At 37.2% G+C, this 14223-nt stretch overlaps 1 protein-coding gene across 3 annotated transcripts; it reads right to left on the reverse strand.

The window, feature by feature from the left end:
- Positions 1-3138: 3138 nt before the first annotated feature.
- On the reverse strand, positions 3139-11366 carry LOC308692652 (uncharacterized protein). 3 transcript variants are annotated; one of them, XM_081368864.1, is made up of 8 exons: positions 10044-11366; positions 8966-9131; positions 7728-8210; positions 6805-6849; positions 4878-4919; positions 3905-3972; positions 3583-3626; positions 3139-3327 (listed from the first exon to the last, which is right to left on the reverse strand). In XM_081368864.1, exons 1-8 carry the CDS (start codon positions 10254-10256, stop codon positions 3264-3266), a joined length of 1125 nt encoding a protein of 374 aa, XP_081224990.1. In that variant the 5' UTR covers positions 10257-11366; the 3' UTR covers positions 3139-3263. The 3 variants fall into 3 exon arrangements, with proteins under 3 accessions (XP_081224990.1, XP_081224992.1, XP_081224991.1); XM_081368866.1 differs by lacking the exon at positions 3905-3972 and having other exon boundaries at positions 3245-3327; positions 10044-10523; positions 11051-11190; XM_081368865.1 differs by lacking the exon at positions 3905-3972 and having other exon boundaries at positions 3245-3327.
- Positions 11367-14223: the final 2857 nt, after the last annotated feature.

Raw genomic sequence — 14223 nt, forward strand, 5'->3', positions numbered from 1 at the left:
GGATGCCAACATTTTTTACTGTAAATGTACACAGGCAATTCTTCTGTTGTTTTGTATGTAGACAACTCTATGTACAACTTTTTAATTGGTTGGGATGTACACTGTGTACATTGTTTTTGTGGGAACAATAAAATGTATTTGTTACCGTGTATTTGTGTGTTCTGAGTATAAAAACAATATTCTCAGATATTTTACAACATTTATGTATGTACTGTCTGTAGTAAGTGTAACACTGAACAAGAAAATACCTAAGTCATTATGATGGATGGAGAAGAAGTGTTTTCCATTCATCATAGTGTTTTACACTGAACACATCAGTGTTCAACTGGTTCTTATAAATGTCTATTCATATGATGGTTTGTGTGTGTCATTTGAAAACAAAATACCATTTTGAGAAGAAATAACATTGTTTTGAATGTAAAGTTTCATTTTGCAGGAGAATTGAGGGGTTTTGCCCATTGTGTGTGTGTTTTTTGATTTGTGTGTAGAGTTCTGAGAATATGAGGCATGCTTTCAGAAAATGTGTGTAAACAATCAAGAAAAACTGTATCAGAAACTTCAGGGAGGAAAAAAGGTACAGTAGGGGTCAGACTGCTCTCTACTGTAACTTTTGAGTGCTGTACTCTGTGCTGTGACTACACATACTGTACATGTATGGTGGCTGTTGCACTATACTACTTTAATGAAAAGAAATGCATCAAATTGCCTCACATACAGATATATGCTTCCATTTTATAAAAAGGATGCATTATCAGTGCTTCTAATTTTGTAGGACACGATGGATTGGAAGAAGTCTGCCTGCACATTTCATTTCATGCGTCCCAGGGGATTTTACCCCCAATGACTGGTTAGGACCAAAGATGGGATGCTGGAGCAGAATCATCTTTATTGGTGTTATTTGGTGTATTGTTTTGTATTAAGGAATGAAAAAAAAAAAATTTTTGTTGTGTTTGAATTTTTGAATTTTTGAATTTTTGTTGTGTTCATCATGTGAAAACGTTTTTGAAGGAGAGAACCACAACCAACATCGCTTGCGTATTACCGCATTAGTTTTTGTAGTATTGGTTTGCATGTAGCCTATCTCACCAGTGTGTATTGTAGAGTGTGTTTGTTTTTGAGATTCTACATGGCTCCTAAAAAAACTACAGTTTGTGTATATAGTGATAGTAATGATCAAAATAAAAAAAAATCGCTAGGATCTCAGGTCATTAAGTATATTTAACTGATATTGTAGTTGTAGGACAACCATCAGGGCCATCTCCAATGTACGCTATTTATAAACTACAATTCCCACAAGAGACGCGCCATAGAACTTCTTACAAAGTGTACAAATCAGCCACCATACTTGTAGTTCTTCTGGTTTCCCGACCAGGGTTATAAAAATGTGTCTTTACTATTATATATATCAAGAAACATACATTATACAGCCAAAACATACATTATGCTGCATTTAGATGATCAGGGTGAAACAAAATCGCCAGGATTTAACATCTGTGGTTTTAGCTGGTAGGCTATAGGCTGTAGCCTACAGTAGAAATGAATTCGAGTTTGTCGGCGGGAGTTTAGTCCTTCAAAGAGCGACCTTTAATTTTTTATTATTATTATTTAATTATGGCCTCCACGTGTTTGTTTTGCCCCCTGCCCTGATGAATGTAATAAACTGCTGTGTATAAATATGTCAGCATTAGGAGACAAAATGTGCGATATACTGTCCAGATCAAGACCTTCACAATAAATCAATATTTGTCTTTTAACTAGTGACAAAAACTGTTCTATTCTAGAAGCTAAAATCATGGTGATCCATGTATCTTTATAATTAAATCAGTGTGTGTGTGTGTGTGTGAGAGAGAGAGAGAGAGAGAGAGAGAGAGAGAGAGAGAGAGAGAGAGAGAGAGAGAGAGAGAGAGATCACGTGTGTGAGAGAGATCAAAGTGTGACAGATGGAACTGGTACTTCAGCCAACAAGCGGCTCCGCACAGTTCTATGCTTTATCTTTTGAAATATATAAAACCATTTATTTTATTTGGATTAAATATGCATGTTTTTTTCATCAGATTTACCAATTGTTATAATTTGTTTGTGCTGGTCAATTATGAACAATAGATAAAACTGAACTGCAAGCAAAAACTTGGGGCCGAGGGGTCACTGTTTCAAATATTTGAGGGGCTCCTCCCCAAACAAATGTAACCTCACTCCAATTTTTTTATAAAACTTGAAGGCCCTGATTAAATTATATATAGGCTACATTTTCATTTAAAAAGAATCCACTTGTAAAGTTAAACAAATTCCACATATAAATATACTCAATGAAGGTTGTTTCTTTTGTCTCAACCACATCATCATATTGTTTTGAATTTGATGTATGGAAAAGTAAAAACAAAAATTATCATCTTTTGCAAGTGTTATCATAGTGTATTTGTGGTCTTTCACAAAAATATAAGTGAAAATACACCAAATGCTTATGTATTGCTTTATTACTCACAAGAGGCTTAAAGGGTGATCAAACAAATTTATTGACAAGGTGCATGACAAGTAGAAACTATATAGTCTTTGGCAATTGGAACACATCGAAACATCGTTCTTTTAAAGGTGTACTGTAGAGAAATGCATGATATGAAGAGGGATATCCCCTACATGGAGCCGACACTGGTGGTGGTGAAGGGGTGAGTAGCAATGCTGAGATCTGGATGAATGTGGAGCTCTTCTCCTGATGAGCACAGCGGAGGGACCTATGACACGATTGGCTCAAGAGGGTTGAGAAGAAAATACATTTGGTTTAAGACGTAAAACGCCCAGTCAGCTGATGAGTTTGGAGTAGAAGAGAGTGAGAGAGAATGTAAAAGATATAAAGTAATGAGTGAGTATAAAGAAGGTCAGTCTTATTTGTTGAACTTCATATTTAAGCTTCATGTCAAACAAGCCATAAGGCTGTATTTCTTAACAGTGCACAGTGAGGTTAAGTGAACTTTGAAAAGCACAGACAACAGAACATGAAATCAAGTTACGCGTCAACTGTAATAAAATAAAAGTGCAATGTATAATCATGAAATATGAAAACATGCTTTTGAATAACATCTGAAGAAGAAAATTCAGTTGGATTAAGTACATTTCTAGTACAGCCCTCTCGAGATTAAACTCCAGGTCACATTCTTGGAGATTTTCACCTTTTCATTACTACAGAAAGATGAGATACGACTTCAAATGCAAAACAGAAACAATTGAATAAATACGCTGAAACCAAAATGGAGTTCAAAACATACATTTTATTTATTTTCATTATTTCGGAGAGAATCCTTTGGCTGCCAGGACTGGGCCCACTGCTCACCACTAAAAACAGAAGGGAATTTTTAGGGAATAACAGTTTAATTTTCCATCTATGAAGGACCACCACCTTCATGCATGCATTAATGGTGGTGGTCCTTCATAGATGGAAAATGAAACTGTTATAGTTCTGTAATGATGTGTGCTTTACACTTGTTATAATGCTTGTTTAATCTGAAACAGAACGGATTAATAGAAAAAGTATTGTAGCCAACCCCCCTATCTCTAATTCATAAAGCAGAAGAACAGAGAAATACTTACCATACTGGACAGGGCTCCCAGTCAACCAACATTTCTGCTTTGCCCTATCAAGAAAAATAAATAAATAATTCCATTCTTAGCATAAGGCTATTATGTCTGGTTATAGGCACTGAGTTTCATTGATACAATGGGTCATTATTTTCAGTAGACACTCCTTTCTAAACTGTAATTCAAAAAAGACCAAACACATAAAAAGCATCTACCTAACAATTATGGTATGTATACTGTAATATGTATTTGCCAACTCACAAGGAAGTTTCTAAATCCTATATTGCACTCTGCATACTGCCTACACTCTGCAGTTCCTTTATGACTGTCTAACCTTTCTCACTCTTTCTCTTACTACACTCCTGATGGGGAAAGCCTCTAGGCGAGTGTGGTAGGAGCAATCTGTGAACAAAAACACGTTTCAAATACTTATTAGTTAGTTTAGGAACAAAATAAACACAACTATGAAGACTTACAACTATGAATCACTTTGTGATTTTCTAGGCTGATATGGCTAGGAACTATACTCTCATTCCTGCGTAATAATCAAGAAACTTTGCTGCCGTACCATGAGTCCAGCAGACGTAATGATATGACGCAGCGCCTGAAAATAGTCCCCAGCTCGGTAGACTAGGGTCGACCATTTTCAGGCGCTGCTACATATTACTGTATTTTGACTGTACAACTATGGGGGAGTTGTAAAATGAGCCTATTTCCAAAAAAAGTGGAGTATCCCTTTAAGTAGGGAGCAGACTTGCAAGGATGACAACAAGTGATGTTTATCACTAATCAAAACATGTACCATGGAACCAAATCACTAATTTCCAATGTGGTATGCTTGCTTGAATAACCATACTACTGCTAAGCCACAGCTCACAACTGAGAATACTCCACTGCTGCTGCTTCTACTACTACAATGCATTTTGGTCAAATTAGACTAATTAAGCCTGTTGGATTTTATAGGTTGTCAATTGTACTAATCTCACTATTACTATTATGTACTACTATTATTATTATTATTATTATTATTACTATTCTATATCTATTATGAATAATCATGGTTATGTGTGCTACGCTGGACTAGCTGGACTGGTCAAGACATTTACATATTGTTGCCCTGTTGCGGGTCGCTAAGTCGCTTTGGATAAAAGCTTTTGCTAAATGATTAAATAAATAAATAAAATTTTGACTAATTGTCTGTTTTAAGTAGTTAAAAAAAAGCAATGGAACTATAGCAAATAAACCGGGGTAAAAGTTGCAATGTATAGCAAAGTATCAATCATTGCATTTACATGCAATGCACTTACTCTTTTGTGACCTTTTCCTTTCCGGCATATGCCTTGGTCCCCCTGTGAGAAAAAACAAAAAACAAAAAAACACATTTACATTAATTAGACAAAATGCACTTTGTAATGTCTTTTCAACATAAATATGTGTCCCTGACTCCCTGGTGTGTCTAGAGAGTAGAGACCCCTGAAATATGGAAAAAGACCATCCTCTATTTCAGTTAATGTGTCTGCAAACACGCTGTTTATATTTGGCTCCACATTTTACATGACATGCAGGCTGAGGCTCATTAGAATAGTAATCATAGTAGGCTTATAGAATACTCCATCTAAAACGACTCGTTTCAGACAGGGTCTGCATAAAGGACCAGTTCAAGATAAATAAGGATTTTTTTTTAAGGATAATGCAAAGCTACTCTAGTGGACTATCAGAACAAAAATATAGAACTGGAAATTAGCATAATAGGTCCCCTTTAAATTCTATTTGCGTAATTCATTTATTTACTTAAAGGGTTAGTTCACCCAAATATGAAAATTCTGTCAGTAATTACTCACCCTCATGTTGTTCTTCCAACCCCGTAAGACCTTCGTTCATCTTCGGATCACAAATTAAGATATTTTTGATTAAATCTGAGAGCTGGATCACATTTCCATAGGCTACTAAGGGATTGAAACTTGCTGGCCCAGAAAATGTATTAAAGAGATTGTTAATATAGTCCAAGTGACTCCAGTTGCTCAATCTTAAAGGAGTCATAACCTGTAATTTTCACTTTTCCACGAGAATCAATGTATGTTATGATTGCCTAACGATTATACACTGGCCGGGAAGCCGATATTTAAAAGTGAAGCGTTTGTTTACCCCAGGATTCATCAACCAGCAAGCGTGCACGCGCACTCAAATACGAGATTTTAATTTCAGCCCCGACTTGACGTCATGACGGGGCAGGATATACCATATATGGACACCGCAGACCTATGCCGCGGGAAGCCTGCCCTGCCCCTTACCCCCTCATATTCAATTCAGTCGCGAAAGATGCAGAAACGTAGTGCACACGTGAGTTGCTCTGTTGTTGACTGCCAGAATCAACATGTAAATGTGTTTTCTCTACCAAGAACGGACCTAGCTATCAGGGACCAGTGGATTAAATTCATTTTTAATGACGCGGTTCCTACAACCCTTCCCACTGGCTTAACGTTTGGTGTCTGTGCTAACTAAACATTTTACGCCGGAATCCTTCACAAATTTGGGGCAATATCAGGCGAAGTTGGCATCGAAGCTCGGGAAAAAGGGGCCATTTTCAACAATCAGAGACTTGCCTGCAATTGAAACGGTAAAGGCCCGTTCACACCAAGCACGATAACTATAAAGATAACGATAAAGATAACTATATATGTGTCCACACCAGCGACCGATAACGGACTTTTTATTCTAAGCACGCGCGCGCCCGGATGATCCAGATCCATTTTAAATGCGCGAGACCTTTAAATTAGAATGGATTCTGATTGGCTGTCAGTGTTTTATCGTTCGACAGCTGGAAAAAAATCGTTCTGAAAGTGATCCCTATGATATCGTTCCTCATATCTTTATCGTTATAGTTGTGGTGTGAACTCTGTTATTCTTTAATATGGAGAACGATTTTTAGAATTATATCTTTATCGTTATCTTTATAGTTATCATCCTTGGTGTGAACGGGCCTTAAGACTGTGTTTTTATTGCTCTACTGTGTGTAACAAACAGCAGCTAACTGCTAATGTGGCTATTGTATGCTAGCGGGAGTATTAGCTTCGAGGTAAACATGAATGTTGGAACAACATGAGGGAGAGTAATTACTGACAGAATTTTCATTTTTGGGTGAACTAACCCTTTAAGAGAATCTGCTTGACTAATGAGCTATGGTAACAGTTATCAGAACCACCAATAATTACCCAACAAACATTATTTACATACCTGACTTTTTCTTTTTGCGACTTGCAACTGTGCCCCTGGCTGACCCTGTGAAGACAGCAATGGGTTTGGAGAAAGAAAATTACTCATATACCAAATAAATCTTTAACTTATTATTTAAAATACTGAAAGACCACAACGTCGCACAAGTGTGGCAGTACATGTATTAATAGGTGTAAAGTACATGTAGTCTTATTGCGATTGAATTAAGGTTGCTCCATTTACTCCACGTGTTTCACTTTCTCGCTTATGTCCATCCTGTTTGTGATAATCCTAATTTGTTTCAACAAGAGCTGATCCTTCGCTGACTTGATCAAGGAACGCAAGGGGTGGGAAAATGGTGGTGTGGTTGTGAGCATGAAATGTGCTCATCAAATTTCATAGCAATCTGATAAATTGAGATATGTTGCCTTCAAGTTTAGTGTGCATGGGACACTGACATTCCCAATTATTTTGAATATTCAAATTATCCTAATATCTTTAATCTTTAATTTTGGCCAAGTAATTTCAGCATTCGATTAGTAGCATTTTTTTTTACTTTTAGATTTATAATAGACTCACAAAATTCCTTCCAAAAGCCCTAGTACAGAATCGGATAGACCATCTAATTATGTAATATCAGATCAACTTTTCTAGCAGATTATCCATGGAAAATGAGAACCTTGTGAGTTTTAATTTATCAACCAGCAAAAAAGTTATAGCATGGTGTGTTTGAGTTCATTTCCCCTACTTGACATCATGCATCCTGCATTGTGACTATTTCACATGCACACATTGCAATGTCGATGCTGAAAAGAGCCCTAACCTGCATCAAGCTCTATGGGGGAAATAAACTGGAAGTCAAGTAAATTCAAGGTAACCCATTGGTCAAACACTTTAGGCCTTTACAAATATAAACTGTAACTCTTTAAATTTGTTCTAATTACCTTGCCCCTCCATTGGGCTCGTCTGCTCCACCTGCCCCTCCACAGGGCTCGTCTGCTCCACCTGCCCCTCCACAGGGCTCGTCTGCTCCACCTGCCCCTCCACAGGGCTCGTCTGCTCCACCTGCCCCTCCACAGGGCTCGTCTGCTCCACCTGCCCCTCCACGGGGCTCGTCTGCTCCACCTGCCCCTCCACGGGGCTCGCCTGCTCCACCTGCCCCTCCACGGGGCTCGCCTGCTCCACCTGCCCCTCCACGGGGCTCGCCTGCTCCACCTGCCCCTCCACGGGGCTCGCCTGCTCCACCTGCCCCTCCACGGGGCTCGCCTGCTCCACCTGCCCCTCCACGGGGCTCGCCTGATCCACCTGCCCCTCCACGGGGCTCGCCTGCTCACCTTCTTCCGGTTGCTTGTTCTCCAATGGGTCACAGGGTGTGAGATGCAGCGTAATCAGCTGATCATCATTGCCACTGGAATCCTGGGTCCAACCTGTGCAAGTTAAACAAGTGTTGTGTTTTGCTTATTTAAAACATAGAGGTTAACCATAAGCTTGATCTGTACCTGTTTTAAGTTTTAATCTGTTTGAATCATATAGGCCTAGTCCAAATTTTGCCCAACCAGATTTGAAGGCACTTTTGATTGCAGGAGAACTATTGAGTGTCAACTGGATGTATTAGATATCTGCAATATATTTGATTGATTTCCAATGACTATAACCAATACAATATATCTTTAAGTCGGGAAAATAAAACCCAAACTGCTCATAATATCTATTCAAAAAATGACAAGTATAATGTTTGTTTACAGTCTGGGTTATGCCTCAAAGTTAGTAGCAGTGTAAGTTTTTGGTGTATCCAGCCAACATTTGATTGTTTTCTTTTTCTTTGTGTTATTTCTGGTAATGCTCTACATTTTAGCGCCGTCCTTGATATTGTTTTATTGAATATATATATATATATATATATATATATATATATATATATATATATATATATATATATATATATATATATATATATATATATATATATATATATATATATATATATATTATCATTTAATTCATTGACCCAGTAACCAAAACGTGTCTTTGCGAATTTCATGTGTTCAATTAGTATGTCCAGATTTTTGTGATTTACAAAAAATTAAGCTCAATGTTAAATCTCCTTTAAGATAATAAAATCTTTTGCGCTCTCAACACAAATTGTGAACTGTGACTTTAAGATACAGTGCATGCATCTCACCTTCACAAAGGTATTCATAAAATGAACCTATCTTCTGAAGGTAGTCCTGGGCATAGGCGGAGAGGGTGCAGCGAGGGGTTAATATTTCACACTTCATTTCTTTTTTTTTGGTCTCCTTTCCAAGAAGCAGAACTGGCTTGTATCCAATGGCATGGAGTTTCTCAAGCTGCAATGACAACATTGTGTATTTTTGCTGTTTAATGAAATAGAAAAACAACATAAAAAATAACTAGGAATATTAATTATTAAGAAAATATAACATTATTAATGACAGCATCCAGGTTACTGCCATTCAGGATTTTTAACCTAATAGTGAGTTTTGCTTTTGTAAAACCAAGTATGTGCAAACAGGAAGGCTCATACAGTAGAAGCAAAAAAAACAAATATATATAGAAAATAAGGTTAAAATATAACTTTTTGTAATATTAGGAGCTTGGGTTTTGCACCTACGTTGATAAGATTATGTAGCCATTGTGCAACTGGACAATGACAATCTAAAGATTTATTTTAAAAAGGCAGAACCTTAGTGATAACATGACCAAATGGGTGAATGCTGCACATATTTACAGTAGACACGTGCACATTGTTGTTTTGAGTAGTACAGTATGAATGCAGTTCATTTGTTATTTCTCATCCACTCGATAAGAAAGTTTGATTATTATATTGCAATTCTGTCACAATACATGCCTGTATTTGTTATGAACTCAAGAATTCCTGAGTATCAATTATATTTGCTGTGTGTTCAAATTTTGCTCTGGTAGATCATTAAGGTCTGTGATGTGTTATGGTGAAGATGTGTTTACTTTAGGGTATTAGCCTACCACTAAAATAAAAACTAAAAATCACAATTACATCTACCTTCAAATTTGATAGTTAAATTGTACTTTTAAATTAGTTCTGATGACACAGGGAGGACAAAGTATCATTAGAAAAAAATAATTTAACTTTATCTATATTGGCAAAAAATACTGTCTTTCTGACCTTGCGCTGGCATGCTCACTTAATAACAAATGGTACCACTGAATGTACTTCCTAGATGATCTGGAAAGTTTAATGTCATGTATGAAATTGTACGTACCAGGATATTGGCTTCATCCTTGATGGATGCAATGTTGTGGTTTTTCTTACGACCAACCACCCATTCATCTCGCTTCTCATCAAACCTCTGAAGCTTCTTCTTGAGGCGCTGCTTCTGAGGTTGCTCCTTTTTACAGTGTGAACAGACCTTTTGTGCACAAAATAAAATGCCCTGACAAAAAGGGCAGTTCTTTTTTGTAGACCCCCCCGGCATTATAACAGTCAGATACAGACAGACAGACAGACAGACAGACAGACAAAGATGGATAAGAGACAAGTAGACAAAGACAGACAGAGAGAAAAGAACGAGCAATAGATAAAGACTGTGAGATAGATGGAGAGAGAAATATAGATATTGAGAACAGAGAGAATGTGAGATATAGAAAATAAAGAAGAGATTGAGGTTGGCTCTTAAAAGTGCCTTTGGGTTTTGAAATCAGGTGTGGCTATAGGTTCGGACAGGTGATGTGTTTGACAGGATCTGCATGGAGAACAACAGAAAATGTTGATTATGTAGTGTTTATGTACCCTATTAATGACCCTAATAGTGAGTGATTCCCATTTTCTTATAAATACTTAAAATAAATAAATACAGATTCACGTTGCTCCTATTTCCTGTGCGCGTAATTTTTTTTTAAAGGCGCGCGCGCGTAACATGTGCCTGGGGTTCGACATCCCAGATTAAAAGGCAGCGTTATGTGCAGTATAAGTTTAGACCAAGTGATAATATTGTTATTACTGACACATTACAGTGACACTGTGGGTGAACCACGATGATCGAGAGAAAATTACATATTTTAGATAACTAACGTTAGAGTTAGCATGTTGAAGTTGGCTATCCATTTAGCAAGCCTAATTTCACAGGATTTTTTTCTGATAATGAGCAAACCTTGGACGGGCTTTAATTCGTTGCCCTAACGTGTAAATCATGTGAATCTAATATGGCAAATGCATCAATTATTTATAGCAAAACGTGATCGTTACGTACGAATGAGCCTAGCAACTTACCTGGAAAGTGGTTTGAGCGCAATGAGAAATCACTGAAGAAATCACCCAATTACAGGGCGGGCTGGCTCCGTCTCCATAGCAACGGAAGCTGATGATCATGGGTAATACTGGAAACAAATAAAACTGATGGCCATAACACATAGTATTGTTGAATTATCAAGCACACTTTCGCGTGTGTGTTGAAAAAAGATGAGGATATCATTAAAAGAGAATCGGTGGCGGGTCCTCAGTTTTATCTGTCGTCATCCATAGTAACGGTCGATAAGGCTCGTGGGAAATGTAGTTACTGTTAGATTTGACACGCCAAACCGATGGAAAACCGGTATTTTTCAGCAAAGAAACAGGAATATTTAGAAGCAATAGCCGTAACTCAACTTTGCACTCGCATTCAGGAATAATATACATATTTTTTTAATGTAAGGAAGCACTGACGATGGTTTACAATGTTGAGTAGCCTACCGATTATAATTTAAAAAGCAATAAAACAAGGATTAAAATCTCCTGATTAAATGATGGGCAAAGTAGCCCCTAAAGTTTTCTAAATGAATCACAAAAAAAAATAAAAATAACAATACTGTGTTTCGAAAGAAAAACGTGGTGCAGGCACGAAAAAGACGTCCCATTGAAATACATTAGATTGAAAGTCGTGCTGAGTGACACGAAAAAAGGAAGGAAATTCGTGCCCATGGACACGAATCAATTTGTGTTGAGTAGCCTATACCGAATATAAAGTAATAAAAACGAGGATTGAAATCACCTGATTAAATGTTGAGTAATGTAGCCCTTAAAGTCTGCAAAATTAATAACAATTGAGAAAAAACAATAGCCTACCGTGCTCTCGAAAAAAAACGTGGTGCAGGCACGAAAAATACGTCCCATTGAAATACATTAGATTGAAAGTCGTGCTGAGTGACACGAAAAAAAGAAGGAAATTCGTGCCTATGAACACGAATCAATAGATTCATGTTGAGTAGCCTATACCGAATATAAAGCAATAAAAACGAGGATTAAAATCACCTGATTAAATGTTGTGTAATGTAGCCCTTAAAGTCTGCAAAATTAATAACAATTGAGAAAAAACAATACGGTGCTCTCGAAAAAAAAACGTGGTGCAGGCACGAAAAATACGTCCCATTGAAATACATTGGATTGAAAGTCGTGCTGAATGACACGAAAAAAAGAAGAAAATTTGAGCCCATGGACACTAATAAATAGATTCATGTTGAGTAGCCTATACCGAATATAAAGCAATAAAAACAAGGATTAAAATCTCCTGATTAAATGTTGTGTAATGTAGCCCTTAAAGTTGGCAAAATGAATACCAATTGAGAAAAAACAACTCTCGAAAGAAAAACGTGGTGCAAGCACGAAAAATACGCCCCATTGAAATACATTAGATTGAAAGTCGTGCTGAGTGACACGAAAAAAATGAAATGCCTTTGGACACGAATAAATTCGTGTTGAGTAGCCTACCGAATAGGCTACAATACAACGAGGATTAAAATCTCCTGATTAAATGTTGAGCAATGTAGCCCTTAAATTTTGCAAAAGGAATAGCCAAACATTTGAGAAAAAAAATAGTGTGTTCTCGAAAGAAAGACGTGCAAGCACGAAAAATACGTCCCATTGAAATACATTGAATGTCGTGCTGAGTGACACGAAAAAAATAAGGATATTTGTGCCCTTGGACACGAATAAATAGATTAATGTTGAGTAGCCTACCGAATATAAAGCAATAAAAACGAGGATTAAAATCTATTGATTAAATATTGAGTAATGTAGCTCTTAAAGTTTGCAAAATGAATAACAATTGAGAAAAAAAACAATACTGTGCTCTCGAAAGAAAAACGTGGTGCAGGCACGAAAAATACGTCCCATTGAAATACATTAGATTGAAAGTCGTGCTGAGTGACACGAAAAAATGGGGAAAATCGTGTCCACGAACACGAATCAATAGATTAAATTTCGTGACTATGTCACGAACTGCCGTGAGACTGGGTTGTCCATCCATACATCCATCCATCCATCCATCCATCCATCCATCCATCCATCCATCCATCCATCCATCCATCCATCATCCATCTGTTTATATATCTAGATAAACTCAATGCAAATGCAGGAATAGAGGTGTGATTTAAAAGTCATTCTCAATTATAGTTGGAACAGAACACAATAGTTATATTTACCTCATATCTTTCCAAACCTCATATTTCTCATATTCATTCTTGGTTGCAAAAATAATGCAATAACCAGTGATGTTTGGTCTCTGATGTCAAACCTGGCCAAATGCATCTTGACATTCTGCCTAACATCTCCTTTTGTATTCTCTGAAAGATAATCATACAAGTTGGGGACAACATGAGTAAATAAAGACAAGATTATAATTTTTGGGTGAACTATCCCTTTACTCGCACCACTCAGTAAGTTGCAGTGAATATTTGAAATAATTATTGCACAGCTACAGACCTCATGCAAATAACTAAATTACATTAATCTGAGCAATTCATGTTAAGCCCCTCAGAAATATCTGTTGGGCAACAATTAAGGTACCATTTACAGGATTTAGCGGAATTGATTGCATTCCAGAAAGCCCTTGTAAAGAACACCAATCAGCGATTGTGATTAATACCACTGCGTTGCAGCAACTTTTGGCTCAGCCGTATTTTCCGCAAAGTGATCAAACACACGAAGGTCGTCATTTTCGCAGATGTTCACATCATGCCCCGCAAGTTCACTTCCTTTGTACTGGTAAATCATGATTCTCCTCCTTGTGTGTTTGACTTCTCTTTTATCACCAAGATTTCGGGACGCGTGGAGCAGTTAATGGCTGTTGTTGTTAAAACATTGGGACATTTCTGCGTGATGTACTTTTATCAGTAGTCCTGACAGCTTTAATTAGCGAGAGTGTGTTTGGCTGCATGAGAGAGAGCATGAAACAGAAGTTGCTTCTTATTTCTACAACCATGGATAAAGCTTGCGGCTTTGTTCAGTGCTTGGCCTGAGAGACAACAGGCTTCAAAAGGCCTGACAAGCGTGGAAGCAGAAATGGGACCATTAATGAGGGTGAATTGATCCCCCAGATATGCTTTCATACTTGTCTTCCTCTAGAGCATTGTTTACTATTCTAAAGGCTCAAAGCAACCCAAAGTTTATTCTTTTTTTTTTTTTTTTTT

Source organism: Scardinius erythrophthalmus (genome assembly GCF_964197995.2).
Source record: "Scardinius erythrophthalmus genome assembly, chromosome: 6".
NCBI lineage: Eukaryota > Metazoa > Chordata > Actinopteri > Cypriniformes > Leuciscidae > Scardinius > Scardinius erythrophthalmus.